Here is a 27,973-nt window from a genome sequence, read left to right as displayed (position 1 = left end):
CTCATTGAACCATTTTCAACAGTAAGAAGAAAATATTTTGTCAGTTAATACTGTGATAACTTCATTATTTTTCATATAGACAAAACCCAAGATAGACATTTTTTCCGAGTGGTATTTCTTGATCAAACAAAAGTTAATGACGACGCAATTAAGTCAACTCTGAGCATGGATAAATCCAAATCAAAAATGAAGACTGACCAATGTTTTCATGCCATTTGAGTCACAATGGAAACTAACTGTTCCCCATGCGTCAAAGGCCTGTTAGCAAAAGTTCTTGATGGTTCTACATGAAATTCTGTTAGCGTACCTTTAGCGCTGCAGCATGATGGGACATTGTACGCCCGACCCTCTTGTCACTGCTGTACTGCTGAATGTCAGCGATCCATTCTTCGCACTGAGACATAATCTCTGCTCGCTTCAGGTAAAAATGTTTGTGGATCACCTGCAAACACAATGTGAAACAGTGAGAAAACACACACCAACAGAGTGAAATGATCCAATCAAGAGCTCATCCATTCATGATCTGAAACTCTGAACCGCTGGAGCAATTCATGTCATGTGACTACATCACTGTCACAATTAACTCAAAATGTGCAATATTATATTTTGCCTTTGAGAGGCGCTAGATCTTACTTATTAGGCCTCCGGAGTGTTGAAGCCAAAAGATTGTAAAGTCTTGAGAAAGTGTGCACTGACAGATTTGTTAGGGTCACACTCTTATTTCAAGGTCGCTCCACCCAGAGTGCGTACATATCATGAAGGCGCATTAGTGGCACACATAATTCCGTAGAAGAATCTGTGCGGCAAAGATGCACGGGAGAATATGCCTCTAATTGTTTATGTTGTGGCTCAGAGAATAAAATATAACAAATTAGAATATCATTGAATCTCACATCCCAGTTTTCCACCATAACTACAATTCCAGACCACCATCCAATAGGGATGTGATAATGGCAATATCATCATAATCGCGATATAAAAATCGCCACAATATCGCCGTCGTCATGTCGTGATAAGCTCATCTGTTTAAAAAGGCAGAGGTTGTATTCTATTTGTGCAGTTCTAGCACCCTCTGCCGGTTAGTTTATTAGTACAGTTTAATTTTAATTGGAGATGTTTTAGCCAGTGTGACTTATCACTCCTATAAATCAGTCATACCTGCAAATATTTTTCAACATCTCTTGTCAAAAACATTACTTTTGGCGGGCTAAAGCAAAACAAAATTGTGAACTACATGGACAATAATACTTTGCACCTCTGAGCCAATATGATCACATGACAATGACGTGGTCAAACCTATTTCTCAGTCACTGCTGTTATGTACAACAACGCAATATTGTTCTTTTTTTCCCCCACTATGAGCTTTTGTTGTAAGGGGGTTTCAATATATATTGAGACTCTATACTGTAACGTGAGCTTTTCATTTTATTTTTTAAAATATTGCCAACCTCCCCTAAATATCGTGATAATTACCGTACCGTTCATTTCCTGATATTTATCCTATCGTGATGTTTTGATATTGTTGCATCCCTACCATCCAATATTGAAAGCAAATGAGGAATGAACTTAATTCTTTGAAAAACATTAACAAGAAATAAGCATTATGAAAAATATCAGTCTGCTTCATTTTTTTTTTTTTTTACAAGCACTAAAATAAACTTGCTTATAGATTTTGTTTACCAAAACGCTGATTTTTTTTTTTTTTTTAAAGGATTATTGATATTCTATGGCTTTATCAGCAGCGGCCATTTTGTCATAGATTATAGACTTAATGTATTTATTCATGCAATGATTAGCAGTTCATGCATGAACTGATTCCCTGGCCGATCCAGGTCATCTGTCTCCTTATCTTACTGTGTCTTTTCAGTAAAAGAAATAGCAGTTGTAATAAAGCTCACTTTATGAACATTTCTTTTTTTATATATCCCTCCCGACCCCTGATGGTGGTAAGGTTTTATTGGAAGTAGTAACATAGCAACAGCTGTGATATGACTTTGAAGCAACGGAGGCTGAAATAAGTCGGATAAGCAGCAGGAGCGTAAACAAGAGTAAAGGAGTAAACCACAGAGGCTGAAAACATGAGTGTGTCAAACAAAGCGAGAGAAAGATACAAGCGTTTCTATTTTACACAAAACAACCTCTGCCTGCAACAAGGGGGCTTAAGTCATATTTTGACATCTTATGTCCAACACTCTCCATGAATATCAATCATGTTTGCTTCATTGTCACTTTGGTCCACTATTTTAACCCCCCCACTTCCATCCTTGCTGGAAGTGGTGAGAAGAGAAATGTGTGTAACCCTTGATCTGCTGCAGACCTGCTGGATTACTTATGGTCAGTGCTGATTTGCTGCAAAGAAGCAGCAGAGAGGCTTTGTAGACCACTTTAATCTCTATCTTCCTTCCACATCCCTTTTCCGCTCCATCCATCACAGTCACAACTCCCCATCTCGTCCTCGTGCCCCGCACACCACCGCTCGCCTTCGCCGCTGAGGTTACATCCACCGAGGTGAGTGATGGTCTCCAGCTCAAACGGAATGCTTCAAGGTCACTGAAGTGTGCTAGAAATGGCGAATTTGAGTGACTGCTGAAGCTTTCTCGAGGCCAAGACAGGATTTGTGACAAAAATCAAAAAGACAAGCACATGGCTGACATTATGCACAGACATGGCAAACATAGGTTAAAAGAGGATGTTTTCCCCCAAGGCGCCGTGTAGCGGCGGCAAGCAGCCACTTGACTTTTGGTGTTTGGACATGGCCATCAATCACAGTATGAAAAGACGCCCTTTATGCAAACTGGCGTCTACCAAGTAGCAAACACTGGATGTGCAGTCTGAGATGAGGTCCACTGGCAGAGCAAGATCCCTGGCTACCAGATAAACTCAGTGACCTTTGAGGTAATGCTGTCCACTCATTATTCCAGAGGGCAACCAAGGGAGGAAGACCAGCCAAGGAATGGATATGCGGAAGCCGTCTGTCGGATGGCGGGTCAAGGACAGGAGTGGATCACATTGCCGTTCTTAAGTTATTTATCGTTTTACGTATTCCAATCAGTAACACACCAAGGCATGCGGTACACAATCAACTCACTCTGAATTCCAGACTGCGGCTACTGGTAACGCACCTGCTACCTACACTTGTTACAGCAAGTGGCCAAGCGGTTGAGATCTTTGCCTGACATTGGTTCAAGACCATCCCCGGACACACGACTGCGCTGTCAAACTGCTTCCCGGGCGCTTAAAAAGCAAACCCCTGCATCTTTCATTTCATCTAGCTAATACCATCAGTTTTACAATCAGGTTGAAGTGATTAGTTGAGACTCTCCTCTCCGCATCGACATTTAACTTATTTGCTCTCAAAAATGTCTAAAAACATTCCATTTGAAATATTACCATGGTCCCAAAAACGTATATTGATATGTTTGTTTGTTGTTATGCTATTGCATACAGAATGCTTTGATGCATCCTCTGAACTTAAGAGAAAGCTTAAAGCTATGGTAGTTACAAAAACGGCCAACAGATGGCAGCAGAGTATAAGAGATTCGAATGGGCCATGTTGCAACTAGCTTTTCCCCCGCTGTTTTAAACAGAATTGTGAATAATTGTAATTCTGACTTGAGATTGCATAATGAATATCTTTTCATTCATATTTGTTTCATCATTGTTATTTATTTGATCAATGTACTTCCATAATGACTATATAATTAAAAACTATCCAGAAATGAATCATTTATGAAATTTGTATCATAACTCGCACCAACATCATGACACATCGCAGCATGGCACAAGTACCTACTATGCTAAGAAAATGACTGTATTTCGTATTATCTATCTATCTATATCTATATCTATCTATCTATATCTATATCTATATCTATATATATATATATATATATATATATATATATATATACATACATACATATTTTTTTTTTACAAATCAAAATAAGCACCCAGAGCAAAAAGGCTGAATTTAAGGCCATATCCAACTGAGAGACAAACGTTGCCGAATGGAGAGAATGTTGAATTCGACAACGTGTGAATTGACCTCAAATATGGGCTAAATTGACCTAAGCGGATCTGGGAACATACACTTTAGACAACTATTCACATCTAGGCAATTTTTAGTCTTCAATTAACCAAGATCTCAGCTGAAATTCAAATCCAGAGCCTCTTGACTGATGTTGGCTGTCCCTTGAAAACCCCAATATTATATTCTTTATCAATAAATAATGTTATTTATTGTTTGTAACATCTAGAAACGTCGGTCACAACTACGCAAAACAAAAGGAAAATGTGGGTCCCAGGGTGGCAACAGTTGAGGAACACTGATATAGACCAACCCACTGAACAATGACTTCCTTCACATATTTTGAAGTATAAAAGAGCACCATTCGGCAGCAAAATTGACAGCTCTCACTCCATGAGTGCAAGCTCCAAACATCAGTCAAACAATACCGTAAATAAAGCCAGAAGCAATCCCCAATGTCATTGTCAAGCAAAATCTGTTGCAGTCTACAATTTCATATCATATGGTCATACATGTGATACTGACTCTGATATAATAGAACTATGAGCAGCTTGCCTACAAACAACACCCAGCTTACTAACACATTTCGTACACCAAGGTCCAAGTATATACTTATTCTTTTCCTTTCTCACATCCATATTTTAACACACAACCGATTGTCCTTAATTCCACCTGACAACCTGCTGCTGTGCAATTCACGCTTGTGCAACATCCTCCAGATCTCCCATTATAGCTCTAGTTAGGCACTCCTTTCTCTCACACAATTGCTAAAAATAAAATGGCAACGACACGTCCCATTTTAAGTTTAACAACACTTTGCACTATTTAAAATGTAATGCAAATAACTACCGTGATTTCTCTACTGTGTATATTACACTGCTAAAATAGCCGATTTTTGTGATGTTATAAAATGAGATCAAGATGAATAATTTCAAAACTTTTTCCACCACAAGTCAATTGGAAGAAGAACAAAAGAAGTACAATAACCTTGTTGCATATGTATGCACACGTTCAAACAAATATTTTCTTTGCATTAGTGTGGCACATCTTAATGTGACGGCATTTGCCTACTCTTCTTTGCAAAACGCTCCAAAAGTGTTGATTGTGAGAGCATCTTCCTGATCTTCAGATCAGCCCACAGATGTTTGAAAAAATTCAGGGATTTATTTTTACTACCTCTCTAAAAGATTATTACCTTTTTTTTAATTTTTTATTTTATTGAGTTGTGCAGGGCATAGGTCACAATAATGATGAAGCAAGTTTTGGAATAATTTATATTACATACCAGCAAAGAAGGTGAACCATGAGGTTATAGTTTATTAGAAATTAAATAGCAAATACTTCCAAATACCCAACATTACACTAACTTCACCTTGGTCTGTCGACAGGCTTATCGTGAATCATAGCATGCTGACCTTTGACGTATAAGGAGATTAAATGTCATGACTTCACATTACGGTAACAGACTCAAGTGTGATTTTTCAGCCCTTTAAGGCATTCCTAAAATATTACATTCTTTAATTGAGAGGGACAGAGATGATGTCATTGTAAATTTGGCCCTCCACTACTTTTGCTAGGAGTAGGAAATGTACATCATCTTATATTACACTTGATAAATTTTGCAGTAATATTTTTGTTATACTCCACACAGGGATGTGATTTGACCAAAGTGAAATTATCTGAAAATTTAGCCGGGGGTCTGGGGGCCGCTGGCACCCAGCTAGGTCCAATGTATATTGAACTATCCATATAAAATGGCAGTTTTAGTCAACTCAAAATCAGTCACATTCAAAAACATTGGACTGCCTTTGCTTTTAAAAACTATCACTGAGAATATCATCATATCTAACTAATGTGATTACTAAGTTAACACATAAATAATGTTGAAGAGTTCAAATTTCATGAACAAATAATTGTATCATGACCAAATGAAAAGTAACTCATATTAGAGCATACCACAAATGTCTTTGTTATAGCAGAAGATGTTATCTGTCGGAGTCATGTGCATACACAATGAACTACTTATATAAAAAAAAAATAAAAAAAAAAAAAAATAATCGATTTTTTTTGGGGGGGGGGAGATAAAAAAAAGCGGAATTCCGCGAATTAGCGGAAAAATCACATCCCTGTCCACAAAATAAATACAAAATATGTTTTAGCTACAACACCATATATTCCCCAAAGTGTATTACAAATCCATTAACCCTTTCTCGCACATTCATACATCAATGAGCGACTGCTTCCATGCAAGGTGCATGAGAGTAAGGACACCTGCTTGTTTTCCACACACAGGGCTCTGCTTCTGTTCATAGAAGCAATAAGCTAGCATTTGCAAACACTTGCTGCCAAAGCGAGACGGACAAACTATTCTTGATCCTTATTCAGACAACAGCATAGCAAACGCGTTCAACACCTGGAAACTGTTGGAAAAAGGTTTGTCATTGTTGACACATTTTGTTCGAGTCTTTGTGGTCGTACCTCTTTAAAGCATGGTGATGGGTTGCGCATCTGTTCCAACATGGCCCATTTCACGGTGGCCTGACGTATGTTGCCATCGTATTCCCGTGAGCTCTGGGTGCCACTTGGAGTCCCACGGGAGCGCTCGTACCCTGGCTCGTTGAAGTAGGGCTCGGCCACCAGGATGAGGGACTGCACTGACACTAGCACCTACAGCACAATGACAAATAACAGAGATTGATTTTTTTCTCTCCAAGTAGCTTCAATAGTATTTAAAAAAAAAAAAAGTCCTTAAAAAATTGTTCAAGAATCAAAAAGGGCAGAGGGTGAAACCCCATCTTATCAAGCACTTGTTTATTTATTTACATAACTAACATAAAGCCCGCCTCCAGGATTATTCAGATTGTTTACTGTAGAGCAACTATGTTACCACAAATGGCAGTGATGGGCTTGGACATCTGCCCGCCTGACCAGCCACATCGAAATGAGTTGCTGTGTGCTTGAAAAGCACCCATCAAGGGAAAAACAATGACCTTCAACTGATTTGATCAGTTTTAAATGGGGATGCCAAATTTAGGAGACAATATCCAACCTCAGTTGATGGCCAGTTAATGTCGGCACGGTTCCCTGCCTCATGTATACTAAATGCCTTTATTTTCCATTATTGATCCGTAGCATGGCTAATTGGAACAGTAATCAATGGTGACATCTTCATGTGCTTTCCAACACTGCAAAAAGGGGTAATTATTAAAACGATCATGAAACCAATTTCCAAGCACTCTGGATTAATTGTCAATGTACATTTGTGTCATTACTGTTACGTGCACATACAGAAAGCAGGTCACCACCAAAGCACAGTTATCCTTAGGATGTCACATTTGACCGCTTACAATACTCAATTAAGTTTTTTGTTTGTTTGTTCGTTTTTTAGAAAAGTATATAATGTTTATAGCCTCTTTTCTTCTTGTTTGTTCTTTCCATATGGTGAAAGTATAGGTTGTCAACTCACCTGTAAAAAGCTTGAGGTTTGTGGGTTCCACTTCTCCTCTGGTCTTCCATGCCATGTGTTGAGGATACTTAAACATACCTAATAGAAACACACATTGAAATGATTAGGATATACTTTTGTTAAGTTCTATTATGTTTATGTCTTGCTAATGCAGATGATGTCCATTGTTAACCCCCCTCGAAAAACATGGGATGTGGCATACAAATTAATATTCATGAAAATTGCTACTTAGTACATATAAGTTATTCTCTATATTGTACTGCAAAAGTGAAAAAGTAAACTATGTTGTGAACATTTCAAATTTTGAAGTTAAAACCAATATTTTATATTGCATTCATTTGCTGGCAAAAGTAATACATCAACAAAAGAGCTATAGAAAATGAGAAGCTCTAAACAGTCGCCACTGAACAATATAAACTTTGGAAATTAAGGCTTGGAATTTCAATTTTCTGTCAGATTTGTGCTAAAATAACGTCAATCACCTTGCACAAATCATAACTATGCTAAGAATGAATTTGACGGATGTAATTTAGACAGTTTTTTGATTCACCAAAGCAAATGAAATGTATATTGATCAAAACAAAAGCAGTCCAAGAGAATTTTTATCAACAAGTTTCTTATGACGCATGTACGTTATTTTTTATTTTTCCCATTTAATCAACTGTCCACCTCATCCGTGTGCTGAATTGCTTCCTGCTTTGTCCAAGCTGTAACCACTGATGTGGGAAGCCCCGGGTATTTCTTATAGCAGCTGTCTAGACTTATTATGGAAATACATGTGGACTGTCAGCAGCTGCCTAATGAGGTGCAGCAGATGGTGAGCTGAAGCACCTTGACCCCTCCTAAATGGAAAGGCGCCGCAGCCAGGGCCACCGAGAAAGATGAGGATGTCTACTTCCAAATGTCAAGTTTAAACAAAAACAGCATGTGAAAGGCTGAGGAGTAAGGTCCTTATATTTATTTATTATAGTAATTCAGGCAGGTAGGTTACTGTCGTTATTATTTACCACTTTTCAGCCTCAACTGCAAAACCAGTAAAGAAGTCTTTTGTGAGAGAGGAAATACATAAGTGCCGCTGTCCTGGCTCCTCAGTACAATAGAGTATGTGTAAAGTAAAAATAAGTTGGCACAAATTGCATAAATTTAATGGTCGTCGTCCATTATCTTTTTTTCCCCATTTATGAAAAAATGGGGAAAAAAAGATCATGCTGATTTTAGTGAATCGCTTGTGTTACATTCCAGAAGGCACTACTGCACTTCCATTTTCATTTTCACACAACAATTGTGATAATGCCTAGCTGACATTTATTTCCATCTCAAAATTTCCTAAACAGTGTCAAAATGTTTCCACTCACTTTGCCATCGTTGTAGAGATTTGGGTTAAAGCGCACACTGTGTCCACCGGTTGTCTCCAGGTTCACCAAAGGAGGCGAATTAGGATAATCTTGGGGAAAATACACATCAAATTCGAAGCAACCATTGGCATATGGGGTGTCTGCTGGGCCTGTGATGAGAACCTGCAAATGAAATGAAAAGAGGAAAAAGGAGTAAATGCAAAAAAAAGTATACAGTATTTCCTGTTATAACATTCATTCCGTGCACCCCACCATATTGATACACTGACCCTTCAAAGGTCATGCAACTTTTTGCTGATGTTGCTTTATAGACTACTTGGAAGCCCCGAAAGGCAAGTGGTAGGAAAAGCAATTCTGGTGATTTACTTTCTCATCTTGCAACTTTCATCATCTTATCATCTATGAATTTAAGGCGGAAAATCTTGTTTTGGCAAGATAAACATCCAAAGCATCTTGTTCTATATTTTTCAAACTGGATTTGATAAAATGACAAATTAAGTCTGTCAATAAACACATTTAAGACTGAACTCAGATTTGACTTGATCCAGAAGTGTGAAACATGTCCAACCACATAATGAGTAATATATAACACTCGCACTTTTTTTTTTTTTTTTTTAAATCTATACTTTTGCTCAGTCTACATGAGTGGGTGTTATTTAAAAAAATAATTGATCAACCTAAAGTTTTGAAAATGGCTTGCTCTCTTTGATGAAGCAATGTTAATGGTTGAACAATAATGCCGTTTTGGGGGTTTGCTGAAAAAAAAAGACTATTTTGGAAGTACAATGTTCCAGCCCGACACCAGCCATAAATTAACTCGGTTGAATATATTATATTGGCAGGTCTACCTTCATGATGTCCAATCTCTCCTCGTCACAACGGACAAAGACACTTGATGAGGATGAGAGAGGCAGAGAGGTGGAAAGGGTGACAGCCTCCTGGGCAAGACGGCGGGATCTCGCTGCACTGTTTGTATCGCTGGCATTTTTCACCTGAGACATGTAATGGTAGTTGACCTTGAACATCAGCTTCCCATCCTCATCCTCTGATACCATTTCAAAAGTGTCTGAACAGAGAGGAAATCAGAGTGTTTAAAGTTTTGTCTTATCACAGGAAAAAGCTTATTACCACTAATTATACCATAGATTGCTTAGTAAATTGTACTCAATTATGTGGACTGTAAAAGTGTTCAAAGTATTTATTCCAAAGAAAAAGAATGAAAGAAAATAGTAAATGCAAGCATGTACGCTGTACTGTGCCAAACAAAAATAATCCAATTACAGCATTGGTAAATCAGAAGGTGTGGGTTAACCTAAAACTGCACTAACAGAATTCAGTCGTCTTCTTTTTTTTACGGTGTTCTAGGGATATTTTCCCCTCTTCCATTATACATGCTCTTTTTTTCTTCTTCTTCTTTTTTTTTTTTTTTTTTTTTTTTTTTTACATATGCAGAAGAACATCAGTGTGTGGCGAAACCTACAAACGCATGCAGAGATTTATACTTGCGTGTGTGGGATTGTTTGGCCAGCCTGAAGGCTTAAAAGCTCGAATTGTCAACCTGCATTTAGGTTTCATTATATTCATACCAACCTGTCGGCTTTAGCTTGTGATCTCAAAAGATCTTGTGTTGTGCCTATGTTAACTGTAGATAAAAAAGCACTACACTTTCTCCTTTGTTGTGTCTTGTTTACTTATGAGGCTTTTGGTGCTTGACTTAGCACAAAAGTAAAAAACATGAGAATTCTTCAGGAGTCACAATTACCTAAGATGCAGCTTTTAAAAATCAATTATAACACACCAACAAGTGCAATGAAGCCTGACATGTCTAAATTGATAGGTTGATCGAACTCTCCAAGTTCGGTCCTTGAGAGCCCTGAATCATATAATCACAATCGCTATCAGGCTTCTGCAGAGCTTGCTGGTGAGCTGATCATTTGATTCAGCTGTGTTGGAGGAGGGAGACATGGAAAATAGGCTGGATAGGGGGCTCTCGAGGACCGAACTTGGGAGATCCCTGCTCTAAATTGTCCATAGGTGTGAATGTGAGAATTCATGGTTGTTTGCCTATTTGTGCCCTGCGATTGGCTGGCCACCAGTTCAGAGTGTGCCTCGCCTCTCGCCCAATCACAGCTGGGATAGGCCCTAGCATGCCTGTGAACCAAATAAGGATAAGTGGTCCAGATAAATTGAAAGTGATGGAAAAATTGAAGGGAAAAATTGGAATGTTAAGAGTTGTAACATAATGAAGTACGGATCATATTAGACAGAATAGCATAAGATTACACAAGTGAATACACATCAATGTGCAGAAATGTTTTTATAATTATTGATCATCTCACCAAACTGCAGCTTCTTCATGGCAGCAACATATTTTTCCTCAAGAGAGCGCAGGATAGAAAGGGGCTTGGGTCTGCTAGATACCTTTCTTGAAGACTCAACCAACTTCCTCTCTGTTTAACAAGATTTAAAGAGCACACATGAACAGGTTAGAGCAAATAGGCTAACTAACTGATTCAGAAATGAAAGCTTAATTTGTAAAGAGCTTCATGTTGCAATACAGGTTTGATGTTTTGTGGCGCCTTTAACAGATGGATTTCGTCATGAGAAGTAACATAGCATTGATCTCTATCCCCCCACACTCAACATACTTTTACTATGTTTAATAGTCAGTTCTGCACCCAAGTGATCAGTTGGATGGCTATTTATATGGACAGAACATAAAAACACTGTAGAGCTAAATTAAATGGGCGGTAAGGGGATAATTAAGAGTACTGTCTAGCAAAAAAGTAATGGGGGACGTATAATGTTTCAGTGTGCAGTGGAGATTTTATTGATCTGCTACTTTATTAAGGTGAGTAATTTTGTTGGAAGATTCTTATTTTCTGCATTTATTTTTTTTGTTGCTCTGAGTTATTGCCATGGTATCACCATCACTCTTGGATTGAATCGGGCTACTGTCTCTATTTGAAAGCGACACACACGCGGAAGCTTTTTTAACTAGTCTCCAATGTAATATAATTGCAATTTCTACTCCAGATGCTGCTTAATGTTGCACAGGCTAAATGTGTGAGATGTAAAATTGCACATGCTGGAAATGTTTTACCACAAAGTTAACCATCAATGATTTGGTGTGGAGCTAGAAGATCCTTTCTGGGTCACAAATGAAAAATTGCAGTTAAAACAGTTAAGAAAGTTGAGTTGACTTATTGGTTGAATAAAACAATTGCTGTCACACAGGACAAAGACGGGCAAACTGTGTAAAATGAAGAGAAGGACTGCCAATTTAAAGCCAAATTAAGAGAAGGCAAACAAATGGTAAATAGAAGGTTGGTTTGTGTGGTTGTATTGCAGGGACCCAAGAGTCACACTTAATTCTCACAGATGTTAAAAGTGTGAAATCTACACTTAAAAGTTGTAACATAGGAATCAGTATGTGCATACCTTGGTTGGCTTGTCGGAGGCTTGTCGTAGCAGCATAGACTATCTCAGCTGTCCTCTGGATGTCGGGCACAAGAAGAGTCAGGCCCTCAGGCTCTGGATCTGAGCTATCTGGCTTCACAACACCTTTGCTTTTATCTTTCTTTGACCTACAATACACAAACATATTCATCTACCAATTCCATTTTCCTAACCACTTATATTTAATCATAATGTAGTACTGGGTGTAATACTTATCGACTTTTTCCTCTTAGATATGAGACAATCATGCCTACAAAAGTCAATCTGTCTGATAATCAGAGTCAAACCCTTTGAAATGAACATAACTGAAAACACAGACGGATGAAAGTGTGTGTGTCCCCCTGTTCACCCTGCCATCTGCACCCATGCATTCTGCTGTTTGGTGATAATGTATACCATATTGAGCATGAACCGGAGGAAACAAGGGAGGGAGTTGTCTCGAGAGATTAGAAAACAAATTATACACAAGCACGTTATAAGACCATCTCTAAGCAGCTTGATGTACCTGTGACTAGAATTTTAGATCCACAGGACTGTAGCCACAGGAGGAAAATTAATGACAAATTGAAGAGACAGATAATACAACTGGAGTAGTTTGCTCATAAATAGTGGGCCTAAATGCCTGCTGAGAGATACATACAAGTCTCATTTGAAAGTTAAAAACATATTTTGATTCCAGTGATTGCCTCAAAAGGTTGAGCAACACAATATTAGGCCCGTTTCATGACTTTGTACTTAAAACAATTCTGTTGACCCACAATTGAAAAGCAATATCTGATTTTCATTGCTTAATTTTCATCACAGTTAGTTTCAAGTTAATTTTGTGATCACTGTGGGTTATTCTTACATTAACAGAGGCATACAAACAATTTGTCCAAATGTTTAAGTCCCACCTGAGGCGATTTGTGTATGTGTCCACACATGTCTTCATTTTGGCCAGAAGCATCCCAACAGAGGTCTGCCCCTCTGAGTGTTCTTCATCCTCCTCGTCCTCATCCTGCCCTCGGTCACCAGACAGAGGCAGCAGCAGAGGGACGAGGGATGTGCAGGTTGAGATGGCCCGAAGCAGCTCCAGTAATGCCCGATAGAGGGGCACATGGCGTGCCATATCCAGAACTACAAGGACACAAAATAGTGCTTATTAAGGTCAATTCAGAGTAAAGTAAAAAAACAAAACTACATTATCTGCAAAAGAGGGTTAAGGAAATTATTACAGTCGCCAACCTGGATTAAACTAAGCAAATAATTAAAATCAGAAAATAATTGGTAGCTTGTTATTTCTTTCACAACCATGCTGGCCGTGGAAAATATTCCAAAAAGCTAAGAAAAGAAAAAAACATTTTGTGGTGTAGATGGTTGCTGGTAGTGGTGGTGTTTGAATTTAGTTAAAAGCTACCACATTTATCGAAATTATTATGAATCGTGAAGAGTCAGCTGTTCAGTAACCGGAAGGTTTGCTGTTTGAATCTTGCTCTTTCCAAAGCCATGCATCGTCTTATCCTTGGGCAAGACACTTGACACAAACTGCCTCTAATGCCACTCACAGTGGTATATGGATGGTGCGAATGTGGTGGTCAAAGCTTCTGGCAGCCACGCTTCTGTCAGTTTGCCCCAGGGCAGCTGAACCTACATATGTAGTATACTGCCATCAGAGTGTGAATGTTTGAGTGCATGAATAATATATCTATTGTGAAGCGTGTCCTGAAAAGCACTATATAAATCTGATGGATGATTATTAATCATCATTTATTGGGGGAGATGCACACCCCTAGGCATTTTATGTTTCTTTTGGAGAAACAACTTCCTGGCAGTGAGCCAATGTCGGTACAGGATTAATTTCCCTGTGGATACACACTCTTGCCAGCTTCAGCCAAGGTGCTTTGCATTTGTTCTTGGGTTGAAAATTGAAATGCACAGTGGTAATCTCTGGGACAACAAACCCATCTTACAGAGTTGTACGATAAGCTGGTGTTTATACTACAATTGTTTGAACAGTTGGGCACCTTTAGGAATCTGGAAACTGCACCCAAAGGATAAACCAGACTTGTGCAAGTCAACAATTTTCTTCCTGATATCTTGACTGACTTCTTTTGACTTTCACATTATGTTAATCAGTGCTTCGGGTGTGCCTTCAAATACATCCACAGGTCAGTCTCTAAAAAACTGAAATGTGAATGAACCGCTCAGAAGCTTCCAAAGACATATCATCATCAGCTGGGGTTTCCCAAATTGTTAAGGTGATAATCATTGTATGGAAACTTTTGACTTGGAATAAATTATGCAAAATAATTTGCATGGAAAAACACATTATTATGCCACTTAGTAAATAGAATTTTTATAATTCTTAATAAACTAAAACAAGAAAAATTTAGTCTGACTAAAGCATGTTTTTTAAATACAGTTTTGTGAACTTCTGTTTTCTGCTGTTTGTTGTTTTGTTTTTTATTTAAAATTCGAAAATGGGGTAAACATTAAAATTTTGATCGTGATCACTTCCCTGGGAGTGCCAAGTCGGATGTCTTAACTTATTCAAATGAAGCCTAGTGCTATTTAATGATAAGTAATTAAACTGGGTGATAATTGTAGATTTAGCACACAGACATAATAGGGAAATAAAATGCATGATTACATAGTAATTAAGATATGTTTTACAGCAACCTAAGACCGCAGAATTCTAGGGGAGCATGTTGTCTGTCACAGAATTATCCCCCTTGGAGATAAATAATGTGTGCGCAGACCCGTCTCCCCCAACCCTTTTTTTACTGCCTCCTGCTTTATCCTCCACCCAGCTTCAACCACTATTTCAACACTGCTTCATAGTGCCCCACTCCACCATCTCTCTTCTGCATAGCTCTGTCCAACAAACAGCAGCTGAGGACGGGCTCCACGTAACACAAACAGCAGTGATGATTTTACCTTCTTTCCGATTATTTTCCTTGTGTTGTTTTGGTGTAAACTGTGCTTCTGTGAGCACAACCAGCCTCCACAGCAGGGAGAGGGGAGGAGAAAATGGTAAGCGTGAGCAATGTTGATTCCCCCACCCACCTCTTTCTCTCTTCTCATTCTTATGTTCCTTCATTGCCACGGCCATCGGGATCCATCCTCCCTCTTTTGCCATCATTCTGCTTGGTTATGCAATGCACAGTCCCGCCATGGTGTCGAACTGGTGTTGAGGAGCCACCGTAATACTGCTGTCACTGGCGGTATGCAAGGATCCCTACTGCTACGGCAATCGTCTGGCTCTGCGGCTGCCTCTCCACAGTGATCTAATCTATGGGATGCTTTGGCTTTTTATCCTCCTCCGGAATATCAACAACCAGACCTGGCTACTTCAGGGACCTGTGCGCTCTTAGCTAGAAGACTGGAGGCTTGGTGGCATAGAGACATCAGCTGACACACCTACCAGACAATGATACATCGTTCTGGGTTGGATGCAACCGTACTGAGCAAGAGACTTTATTGAGAAGCACTAATTGCACGGTTTCTCAGAAGAATCCGAAGCAAGCAAGATGTAAGCTACGAAACAACTGGGGTGCGTAAATTAACCAACACTATGAGGAGGGAGTTGGGAGAATTGTGTAGAAGAGTTTACACAAAACAGGGAAAACGCAAGGGAAGAGATGGAAAGAAAGGTGGGAAGAGAGAAGAGGGCTCGTCTTCATCACCTAAATAAAGCTGGCTGTACTTAAGCAGAAGAATAATTGCTGAAGACAAGGAAGGGTCTGACTGAATACAAATTTCAGGGGACAGTGGACTTGGTGTTATTAATTGGCTGTGACAAGATGGGTTTCCCTGGAAGTATAGTTGAGCAAAGCTGCTGAGACTGTCCCCTTCACCTGCAGGTCTCCACATGTAGCATGCCTTAAAATCCAAGGAATTTTATGATCCAAAAAGCATGGTGAAAGACAATTTTTTGCCACTGAAACACCTTAGGGTAAGACATATTTTTCCATTTACTTGAAATTCCTTTTGTAAATCCTCTAATATACTGCACAAGCATCAGCAGCATATTTTTACAACAAAGACTGCAGATTGCTCTTCATTCACAAATGCACACAGCAAAATAATAAAACAATTGCCTTGTTGCTTACATACTGTATTTATCTTGGAAAACGACCATCTGCAGCTTTTTTTTAATCACTATTTTCTTCCACAAGGAAGATGTGAATGATGCTGCACAGTGCATCTGGGGCATTTAATCATTTACAGCAGATGAAAATCAGTGGGTGGACTTGAGGGGCTCTAATGGCAACATTTAATCATGCTTCTTTTGACAAAACGACTGCCATTAACCATAACCACTGGTAATTTAACAATTTCGTCCCAGATAATCCAAGGTGATGCTTTGCAATTGCTGATGTAAAGTCACCAATGAGCCTCATCTCCTAGTAGTGGCAGGTCATTAAAAATGTTGACCCCACCACTCTGCATAGACATTTGGTATAATTCATAATTGATATCCATTAGTGAGGGGTAGTTTGCTGATGGGGCACTAAAAAATAATGCCATGTATGTATGTATACACTATTCTGGTATTTGTGAAAACTGACATGGATATTCCTTATTTCCATTTATTCTAGATACAAGTCACCTTGAGGGGCTAAGGGAGTTGCAAGATCATGGGCACCACAATCATCACCCTTGATGATGTGCGTGCACTGGAGCTGAAGGAGGAGCAGGAGGAATCCATCTTGGCCATGTTGGGCATCATTGGCACATTCCTCAACCTATTTGTAATTGTGTTTGTATACATCTACACCACAATATAGTATAATTTCATAACATTTGACATTCAGAAACGACTACAAGAGGTTGAGAGAACAGTATTAAGTTAAGAAAACTTGAAGAAGTTTGACATGGCCCTTATCCTAAGAAAGAGGAGGGATTGGTTGGAGGGACTGTCTGAAGACATTGAAAACATATCAAGTTATAAGCTGAAAAGATAGCGAAGGGCTGGGAGAGACAACATGAAACATGAAAAAGGTATCACTGCACCCGTGATGGACACATGCAAGAGTTCAACCAGGACTGTCATCCCTAAGGTTCAGCAAAGCTACAAACTGGGTCTCAAAGTCGTTTTTATGACTGCTGATACAAATGAAATATTCATGTCATATGTTGTCACTTACCTGAAATACACTACTTAAAAACAAATCCTAAAATGATGACGTTGTTGAGAAGCTTCTTGGTTGATGCTTTGGTTTATTCGTTACTTCCAGATGCCCACAAGCCAACAAAGCATTTGTCTATAAACACTATACAAACTAAAACTGAAGTAAATGTTGATAATGAAATTTGCAATCATTCAAAAGCCAATGAATATTTTCACCTCGATATCTGGTCTATCACAGCTGCAGAAAATTAGGTTTAAAATTACACAACATCGTATAACATTTTTAAAGGGCACAAGAATATTTGATTGAGCAATTTCTTCTAATACCATTTTATATTTTAAGAGGTGTCCGTGAGTCACTTCAGTGCCAGCGACTAATGGCTCTGATCCAACCAGTCGGGGGAGATCTTCACTAGAGGATAATGAGTCATAGTCATATCTGTTGGGAGTGGTTCATCTAGCAATTGACAGGGTAACTGTGAACCCTCATAGCAGGGCTGGGCAATTAATTTTGGCCACATGAGAAACTGGAATGCTTGCCAAGGGTCAAGCCAACATGCTAGACTCATGTAACCCTCCTTGTACTAACAGCAGTTATTTTTGTTCCAAAAATTCTAGAATTATTTTTAATACACGAAAATTAAATCTGTAACAATTTTAAATGTTTTACATCATACTGCATAATTTTGTTAAGAGTTTTGTGCTCAACTACTCACTTTATATGTAAGGTCTCAAAAGTGTTCCAAATTTTGTGAAAATATGATGCACTGTATGTTGACATATTTATAGCTGATTTGCTATATCATAGAGATGCAACTATGGGATGTAATTATCAATGCATATAAACAACATACAATCTCTAATAACACTTAATATTGAGTGAGGCACTTACTTACTAAGGCACGCACACAAAGAGTTCCTCCACATTCACAAGCATATTATGTTTCCCTTCATCTGACCATTAGCGATTTAGCGTGGATTTTGTGAAAATTTAACTGCACTAAAAAGCTAGCCACCAGAGTGTGCTAGAACTGCACAAATAGAAATCAAACTGACTTTTTTAAACACATGTACCACTTTTAACATCGTGACATGACGACGACAATATTGTGGCAGTTTTAATATTGCGATATCACGATATTGCCGTTATCGTTACATCCCTACTATACCACTTTCACATGGATTGGCAATTTAGAGCTTCAATTAACCTAGCATGCGTGTTTTTGCAATATCAGAGGAATCCGGAGAACCTAGTTTAGAACCCCAAGCAAGCACTGAGAAAACGTGCACATTTCTGCAAGAGAAAGGCCTGAGCCAATATGTAAAACCTCTGTCTGTCATGCAGACAAGATAACCACGTGGCTCACTGTGCCACTAGTCTGGCCTAATTCTTAAGTCTAAAAAAAGATGTAATAAATTGGACTACGGTAATTTACAATGAGTGTAAAACATTGACTCCTTGTTCTGTGCATACTTGGCAAAATGAAAGCACATATGTACACTTATACACACACACACACAAATGATTTTCGTCTTAGACAAACGTATGTACGTAGTCCTTCAATTATATTATTTTTCACTCCCTGGCTGAGGGATAAATAGAGCGGCAGTACCATTTATTTCTGACTAACAGCTCTTTGGACTTCAGAGAAGGAGGAAGGCTCTGATTTGTTCATTACAGAGAGCTCTCGCTCTGTGACATTTATTGAAGGACCAAAACTGCGGGGCAACTGGCTCTTTTACAGAAGTTGGTCAAAGAGCCACCAGCTTTTATTTAAATACATCATGATGTTAATTTTGGTACATGCAGTGGCATTTCCCATTTAAAAGAATGTGTCATTATTTAGGCCACGCTTCAAGTGAAGAGGCAATATGTTTGAAGAGGCTATACACATCACTCACTCACTAACTAGCGGAACTAAACTGTCAGCTATGGCTATTGACAAAAATAACGACAACTCCATTGTCACTCAAAGTAAGCCAATTTCAGGCAATAGACAGGGTGGAATACAAAGCCACGCTAAGCTGTATTAACACAATTCATAAATAGAACAGGATCTTACCAGAGTCGTTCCGTAGGTAGGAGGACATAGCAGGGATGAGACAGGACTGACTGAGCAGCTCCTGCAGCACTACTGGAAGTGCTGAGCTGTTGTGGGTTCGGCTCTCTGCTGAAGATGTTTCAGAAGTGTGGAAGCTGCTAGAACCCGCGGCATTAATGTAGCTTGCCAAGACCTAGTAAAAGGAACATCATCATAGGAGATAACTCAGTAACATTCAAGGGATATAGCAGCATGATAATAAAACGTAACCCACTCAACACTAATAACGGCTTAAGTAATATTTAGAATTAAAAACTTACTATTACTCTCCTATTATAATATATATATATATATATATGTTTTGAGGTTGGTTTTTTTTTGGGGGGGGGGGGGGTACCGACCGATACCAGGTATCAGTATCGTTACCTGATAATCGCCATTATCACTAAAAGAGAATAAAAACCACGTGAAAAGGTGCATAAAAGTCAATAATGTGGCTAAAACGTAAAACTCACAGGGTGATATTACCGTTAACTTTGTTAAAGCCTAATTTGTTTTTTTTAAATCATTATTTGCTTCTAAATGCCGATTACCGTTGTAGTATGTCAATCCGAACAGAGTGCTAAAACAGGCTAATGGTATACCGACTTACCTGGAGAAGACAAGTAACATGCTCCTCCTCAAGACGCTGTTTTGTGAGAGCCTGCTCAACATCCCACCCGGACGCTGTGGATCCAGTGCCAAAACCGGTTCCTTTAGCCCAGTATAACTGCTGCTCCTCACTGGTCCCTCCACCATGACAACTTGACATCTGTGGCTGTAAAGAACATACATCAGACATTATAAAATGACATCAGCTCTACAATAGTTGTCTTGACACCCCCAACTCCATCTCTGATTTGTTATGTTAGTTCTTTTGCAAAAAAAAATTGTTTTTCTCAAGAAATTGTGGTAGGCATAAGTCCAAACACTTTTTAACACCTGAAAATTGAGGTATCAGGCATAAAATGGGTGTACAGTGTTCCCCTGCGCAATGGTGATTTACCTATTTGCTTCTTTTTTTCTTTTTTTTTTTAACTATGCTGTCATTTGCTAAAAACTCAAGTATTGCTTTGCATGTTCTTGTGTCTGGATTTAGTGCCAATGGATAATGCTAATGTAGGGAAGAAGATACATTTAGGCAGGCCATATCCCTAAAAAGTCGTGGTTTACTGTCATGTTGTGGCATATATAAGAAATTCTAAACCTCTTTGGGCAGATTATCACTATTTGGAGTCTGCTTTTATCCCTACTACATAATAGTGGGGTATGTGCCACATTTTTGTGAAACCCTACTAAATTAAAGCTGAAATTCTACACTTTAATCACATTCTGTTACGTCAGATCATTTGTGGTGCTGTATCAAGGCAAATACATTCAATTTATTTATTTGTCCAAATACTCCTGGACTGTAGACAAATTCAATAAGGCTAAATAAAGCCAGCTTTGCCGATTTAAGGGGATGAGCATTCAGATTTTTTACTATGGCTTCTTCATACTGTCTCTGCTTCCATTCAAGCTCAAGGTTAGCCAGAGAAATATATTTGGCTCTTGTTCAAGTCATCTATCTGCCTTTATGATCTGTCCTCAGCTATGGGAACGCCATAAATCCACAAGAGAAAGCAAAAGCGAGAACAGGATAGTGCGTCACAACAAACACAAAACAAATATGGCTATTTTTGCATAAAATTCACACGAAGGACTGTAAACACCAAGCTCCAAAGCTGTTATCAAATCAGGGATGTGATTTGACCAAAGTGAAATTATCTGAAAATTTAGCCGGGGGTCTGGGGGCCGCTGGCACCCAGCTAGGTCCAGGGCAGCGCCCTGGTGGGGGGACACGGGGGGCAAATCCCCCCGGAGCTCATGGGTTTTCCGTGTTTTTAAGTACTTTCAATGCACTCACATGACAAAGAAATAGACAAAACAACAGCATAAATTTTCAATGTATATTGAACTATCCCATATAAAATGGCAACATTTTTTAGTTTAGTTTTTATTTTTAACATTTAGTCAACTCAAAATCAGTCACATTCAAAAACATTGGACTGTCTTTGCTTTTAAAAACTATCACTGAGAATATCATCATAGCTAACTAATGTGATTACTAAGTTAACACATAAATAATGTTGAAGAGTTCAAATTTCATGAACAAATAATTGTATCATGACCAAATGAAAAGTAACTCATATTAGAGCATACCACAAATGTCTTTGTTATAGCTGAAGATGTTATCTGTCGGAGTCATGTGCATACACAATGAACTACAAAAAAATATATATATTTTTTTTGGGGGGGGGGGGAGATAAAAAAAGCGGAATTCCGCGAATTAGCGGAAAAATCACATCCCTGTCAAATATATTCAAAAACATCACAATATTTTCCAACCACTTTTGTAGCACCAATCTAGTCCAGTCTATGATAAAACTAAATGAATCCTATCAGGTTGAAGAGTCTTCTTATTGTTCTGTGGCGTACAAATGTTTAAGCAAAGAGACAACCATGCCAACCATACCTCAGAGACATTGTTGCTTGCGTTGGGGTTCCGGGGTGCATGGTGGCTGAGAGCTGAAAGGCAGGCCAAAATAAGGTGAATGGCACCGATCTCCAAAGCCATGCGACGGAGCAGCACGCCATCGTCAGTAGTAAGAGGAGTGCTTCTGAACAATGCTCGCAGGACATGAAAGGGCAATGTGGGCAACACGTTTGCTGACGGAGACTGCAGAATATGACCTGTAGGGGATAACAACACACACAAATGAAGTATTCAGCAAGAAAATAGTTCAATTATTGGTTAAGGCTCAAAGTTTTGTAAACACATTGTGTATGATATCCAACGTAGGTTGCAAAATTTAAAAAGGTAAAATGATTCAAACTTACTGCCCTCGCCATCATCTGTGACACCAAGCACCAGGCGCAGCAGGCACTGGGCATGTTTTCTCTCCTTCAGCAGAACTTCTGCGTAGCCTGGCAGGCGCAGGAACAGGCCAAATGCTGCCAAGGAGTGTGCAGGGATGGGTGACATTGTTTGCACTGAGGACGAAGATGAAGATGCCGACTGGGATTGCTGCTTGTTGATGGGCGGTGGCTCAGTAGCAATGGACTCAGGCGCCTCGTACACCAGCTCTCCTGATTGCTCAATGGTGACCCACTCAAACTGGTCAGTGTCTTTTGGTTTCTCCTGTGTTGCAGAGGGTACAACTGGAGCACTGACCTGCGGCCAAGCATTAAAGAGAATAGGCCATCAGTCACTTGACACAAAAGCTTGTGTCATGCGATACTTGAAAACCTCTAGCATTGGTGAAAATTGCAATTGCAATTTCACTTCTTGACTAAACATACAATAATTTATTTTAATATTTTGTATTCACAAAGTAGCACCCAATGTGTCACTTAAAATGGATTCAAATATGCAACAACTGGTTTTGTGTTCTTTTTCCTCTCTATCTGTCAAACCTTGTTTTGTCCATCTACAGTTGACAATAAATTTTAATCACAAAATAAACAACCACAACTCGAGTATATCCTTTTTTTTGCCAATAACCTTTGCTGCTACTTTATATTAGTCGCAGAACACTCTGCTTGGTTATACACTGAGAGCAGCACAATTTTTGTCGAAAATGTTTCTGCTTGTTCCTTGATTGGCTGTTCTAATACAAATCTCACCTGCTGAATGACATCAGGATAGAGCATGGGTAGCCTCTCTGCGATGAGCGCCAGTCCTCCCATACCAGCAAAGACTTGTAAAGGCGACTGGATTGGGTGCGTTTCGAGTAAGGACTCGTCGGTTGTGGCGTCAAGACATTCGTCACCGGGTGTCATAGGTTCCTCTTCGGGGCAGCTGTTCAGCATATCAGGGTGATCTACTACAGCACCAGGAAAAAGAGAACCAGCTGTTGGGAATTCAAAACAATTTTTTTAAGAATACATCCTTTGTTTTTTTTTGCTGTAATGACACCACAAAATATACAGTATGGAAATTACTATGACTGATGAGATGTACATGGTTGCTCAATACAATCAATATAGGCAATGAAATTAGAATAATTCAAATTAAAGCAACTTGAAAGTCAGACAACGTCACATAACAGGCAGCTCTACGGTACAAATTGCATACAAAAAATGTTTGCGTAATAAATAAATTGTTATTTTAATTAGTTTGTATATTATATAATTATCAAAAATGCTTGAACATGGTATGGATTTTCTATTGTGAGTTTGTCATTCAACATTTTCTGCCTAAAATTACAGGTGGATAGAAAAAGATTGGTCTTCATGTTTAACAGAACTGCTTTTCTGTACCTTTCTCGGTGCGCAATCGTTTGAAGGAGTCCGTCTTTGATAGGCCTGGGTCAGAAATGACCTTAGAGCCCAGTCTGACTGTGAGGTTTATGGATTGGTAGCCCTGTGGCATCTTGCGGTCATACAGTAGTGTCAGTAGCTGCGCCAGAGTCATCTCTGCTGGGAGGGGCTGACCTAGAGAAAAAAATAAGGAACAAACAATTGAAGAATCATGCGCCTGCATGTTAACCCTGCATATAACTATGTTGTACCTGGAAGCAGCTTGTGGTAGAGATGGAAGACAGGCACGCTGATGGTTTTGGCAGAGGGGTCCACACCTGATGAAGTCGTCAACTTGTCACTCATCACCCGACCCCTTCTTGACGGAGGTCTAGGAGGAGTCGATAGAGCTCGTTTGGACTGTGACTTCAAACCTAAGAAAACAAATATAAAAAATATCTAATTTTCAACATTGAAACGTAAAGATATTTGCAATCTGAATAGCATCAAGACAAAATAACAAAGAGGATGCAAATGGTAACTACCTGAAGCCACGACCACACTGTAGTTGTCCTGGAAGCCACTGTCAGCTTTCATCTTCTCCTTTTCCTCATGATTCTTTTTCTCCTTGTCCTCCTTCTGCTCACTGATCAGCTTTGCTGTAATGCTGGGTGTGTCTAAATATATGAAGAGAACGCATGATGCATAGCTTTCCGAATTTCTTCCAGGGTTACTTGTGTTTACATGGTTGTTTCGCTTCTTACTGGTATTTACGGTCTGGCAGAGGTTACAGATAGAAGTTGGTTGCAAAGTCTATATTTTTCTCTTTGATACATACCAGACACCCGGTCCAAGACTTCAGCCAGTGTGGTGGAGATTGGTAAATGGAGGGTGCGGTACTTGTGGCCTGCTCCATACATTGGATGTTGGATCATGTGGCTGGTAGCATTGATGCGTCCTTTATACAACTGAAAAGTCAGACACAGATACAATAATTTTTATCTTGTAGATTGAAATTGGATTCTTATGAACAAGATCATTTGATTTTGCTTCTGACCCTGCAATAAGATACCCATGTTGTCTTATACCAGGGGTTTCATTTGATTTGTTTTCTCTTCAAAGCATATTTTAATTTTAATAATCATAATGGGTCTCAATTATATTGGGACTGTCACTATGCCTGTAACTAGCAGGAATGCACTGTATAATACAATACAAAAAACACAATATTTATAAAATTATTTGCACAAGGAAAACATTTATCCCCTATGATGGCAAGAAGGGTATTAAAAACTTGAAAATATTATTTTGTTGTACATTTAGAACAGATGTAAAACATGCAATTAATCGCAAGGTAACTACTATAGAAACAGCTACCCACCGGGCAGGGAGACTGTAGGAAAACTGTAACTTTTTCATCCTCCAACATGAGTTGCAGGAACAGCCTTCGTATGAAGCCAGAGATGCTTCCGGAGATAGGCACATTGCTTCGCTGGGGTGCTGATTGGAAAAGCTCACAAAGAACCTTCGGCAAAAACAGATAGCCATGTTGAAAATAAGCATTGTGTGTGTGTCAAGCATACTGTTAGCTCCTCCCGCGATAGAGAGGAAAGCATAAACCAACCTGTGCCATGAGCCGCTGGTTGTTAGGGTGACATGAGATACACTGTAGGAAGAAAGCCACTGTGGCATTCTCCAAAGCGGTTCTCTGCTGAGTGGTGAGCCCTCCTGATTGGCCAGAAGATGCTAGGGAAAAACGTGAGCCTGAGAAATATGGCTGTGATGGAGACGGACCTCCAGATGAGGCCTGGCTCATGGGCTGACAACCTGTGTTGGCACTTGAACTGGAGTGACACAGCAAAAAGAGCAGTGCTGTCCACAAAGGGTTGACCTCTGGTCCACCTAACCAGTCCTTCATGGCATGGCTGTTGCCTACTTCTGTGAGGAAGCGCAGAACTGGAGCAGCTAGCTCTGCGGCAAGCGGCGGGCGACTGTGCGTGGATGTGGTGGATGCCTGGTACTGGTAATGTCGCCTGTCAGCTAGAGCAGCAGGCAAGGGCAGGTCAGCACTGGCAAGTAGACAGACACAGAACTGGGCAAGGTTGCGAACAAGCAATGAAGGCAATCCCGAATCCAGCAGCTGATCTATTGCTCCTGGAGACTGTGAGGCAGCTGCCAGTGTGGTTAGCTGGGACTCCGATAAAGTAACTGGAGGTCTTGCATGCTTTGAATCATCTGTAAGTCCTGCTGTGGTGTTGGTGGTAGCATTGTGCTGCTTTTTCCCATCGTCAGTCATGGCAAGTCGACGCTGCTGGGCTTGGGAATGAGTGGCGTTGGGCAGTGGTACAATACCCATCCAGGACATGAGCAACGAGAAGTAACTTGGATGAATGTGACACATGGAACAGAGGAGGCTGTCCACAGCCTTCTTTAGCACAATGTCACAAGGCAAAGACATGGACCAATTGTACAGTAGTCTAAGAGAAATGGAAAGCAGCACAGTCAGTAATCACAAAACCTAATTTTACAGGACCATGCTTTAAATTTCGACAATAGTCGCATGCAACAAAAGACGTTAAATATTTAAATAAATAACGTCTAATATTTTGATCATATTTCAGACAATGGAGAATGTTATCCATCCATATATTATCTGAACCGCTTATCCTCATGTTATAAAAATATGAAATCTATGGAGGTGACAGCATGTATGAAAAGAGCTAACTCAGAGCAAAGTAGTTCAGGAAAAATTATTCTCACAAATAGATTCTCAGTCACAATAATAATAATAATTTAAAAAAAGACTGACTCAAATAGTTCTTGGTTGAGTAGTGTTGGGAGGTCGTAATCAACAGGCAGCTCATAGCTGTGCCACAAAATGGCTGCTACACAATGGAGGTGGGACGGTGAGGGCATGAGGAGCCCATACTCCCTCAAAGAAGAGGAGCCACTACTGGAGCTAGCGTAACCCATGGGAATTTTTAAGGCTGCAACCCTTGAAGAGTCATGAACCCACTGGAGAAGAGCCTGGATTCTGGAAGGACAAAATTCAGAGCACACTATGATGAGTCTGGACAATATTAAAAGATCCATTCTACTGTCCTTCAAAGTGATCTTGGTCAAAGCGCCTTAAAATGCAACAAACAGCGCACAGCGACAGTAAAGGAAGACAATGATAAATATAAAGACACTTTTTACGATCAGTTTAAGAGTCTGTCTAGGATATCACCTTGATAAGAAACAGTTTCTCATTCATCATTCTAACAGTAAACAAAATGTTGCTACACGTACCTGTCCTTGGTTCCTGAGTCCTGTGTGGTACCCAACTGGTATAAAATATCTATAGTTGAGTCTGAGGAGAGGCCATTTAGCCGACCAAACAACAGAGGACTGTTCAAATCTAAAAAGGAAAACAATATATATAGATATTTTTATTACAAAAATATACATTTTATTGACATTCATTAAGGTTCATTCCTAGTTCAGAGTAAGAAAATAAACAAACAAACAAAATCACTTACTGGCTGGGTCAGTGCCGGAAGCAGCACAGTTTCTCAACAGAATGTCGATGAGTTTGAGACCAATGCGTGTAGACTGCAGGCCAATCTTGACCAACACTGCTTCAATGTTTGGTGAGTGCATACCACAGTAAGGTGACATGAGCAGTGCAGCACAAGTCTGCAGAAGGTTAGCTGTAGGTGCTGCTGCACTGGCCATCATGGCCTCCAGGTCACTGACATGGGTCAGGCAGTGGTGAAGAAGACGTAGCCAACCAATACTGAATAAAAAGAAGAAAAAGGTTACAACCAGGCACATGTGACGAAAAATGAACAATATGTTAGTTGATGGGGATAAATCTGGTACCTGGTTTTAGAGACCTGGTCCTCAGAGGGTAAGAAGGGGTTGTTCACTGTTGCAGAGGAGGTGTTACCAAACGCTGTCAGGCCCAAGAGTTTGATCTGAGACAAACCAAGGGTGTTGGCATCGCGAGGCCGATGCAACCTTAGACATACAGCTGACGCAACCTCAGCCTTCACCAGCTGGATCTTAATGTAGGTGAGGCCGCTGGTGATAACCGGCGTGGAGAGTGGCAGCATGTTTATCCCATCAGCACTGATCTCCACAGAGACCGAGGATGGGCAGGCTAATTGGTAAAAATACAATTCAAGAGCTTAATATTTGAACATAAAG

General features: G+C 39.6%; 1 protein-coding gene across 3 annotated transcripts in view; it reads right to left on the bottom strand.

The window, feature by feature from the left end:
• Positions 1 to 27,973, bottom strand: part of birc6 (baculoviral IAP repeat containing 6) — a 66,169-nt gene that overhangs the window by 2,147 nt on the left and 36,049 nt on the right. For 2 of the 3 annotated variants that reach the window (XM_077582928.1, XM_077582929.1), the window contains exons 50-72: positions 27,647 to 27,926; positions 27,304 to 27,560; positions 27,074 to 27,182; positions 26,592 to 26,816; positions 25,407 to 26,259; positions 25,164 to 25,307; positions 24,621 to 24,750; positions 24,328 to 24,459; positions 24,055 to 24,216; positions 23,804 to 23,977; positions 23,168 to 23,394; positions 22,382 to 22,715; positions 22,017 to 22,234; positions 20,115 to 20,279; positions 19,484 to 19,655; positions 13,201 to 13,423; positions 12,290 to 12,435; positions 11,188 to 11,298; positions 9,697 to 9,914; positions 8,849 to 9,010; positions 7,494 to 7,571; positions 6,506 to 6,694; positions 308 to 442 (exon numbers count right to left, since the gene is read on the bottom strand). In XM_077582928.1, coding sequence (XP_077439054.1) covers positions 308 to 442; positions 6,506 to 6,694; positions 7,494 to 7,571; positions 8,849 to 9,010; positions 9,697 to 9,914; positions 11,188 to 11,298; positions 12,290 to 12,435; positions 13,201 to 13,423; positions 19,484 to 19,655; positions 20,115 to 20,279; positions 22,017 to 22,234; positions 22,382 to 22,715; positions 23,168 to 23,394; positions 23,804 to 23,977; positions 24,055 to 24,216; positions 24,328 to 24,459; positions 24,621 to 24,750; positions 25,164 to 25,307; positions 25,407 to 26,259; positions 26,592 to 26,816; positions 27,074 to 27,182; positions 27,304 to 27,560; positions 27,647 to 27,926 — 4,844 coding nt within the window. The remainder of the gene's footprint in view (positions 1 to 307; positions 443 to 6,505; positions 6,695 to 7,493; positions 7,572 to 8,848; positions 9,011 to 9,696; positions 9,915 to 11,187; positions 11,299 to 12,289; positions 12,436 to 13,200; positions 13,424 to 19,483; positions 19,656 to 20,114; positions 20,280 to 22,016; positions 22,235 to 22,381; positions 22,716 to 23,167; positions 23,395 to 23,803; positions 23,978 to 24,054; positions 24,217 to 24,327; positions 24,460 to 24,620; positions 24,751 to 25,163; positions 25,308 to 25,406; positions 26,260 to 26,591; positions 26,817 to 27,073; positions 27,183 to 27,303; positions 27,561 to 27,646; positions 27,927 to 27,973) is intronic. The other variant, XM_077582930.1, reaches the window with a different exon arrangement.

Source organism: Vanacampus margaritifer, chromosome 12 (genome assembly GCF_051991255.1).
Source record: "Vanacampus margaritifer isolate UIUO_Vmar chromosome 12, RoL_Vmar_1.0, whole genome shotgun sequence".
Classification (NCBI taxonomy): Eukaryota; Metazoa; Chordata; class Actinopteri; order Syngnathiformes; family Syngnathidae; genus Vanacampus; species Vanacampus margaritifer.
Note: the sequence above shows the minus strand (reverse complement) of the source record. Positions and strands in the feature narration are given on the sequence as shown.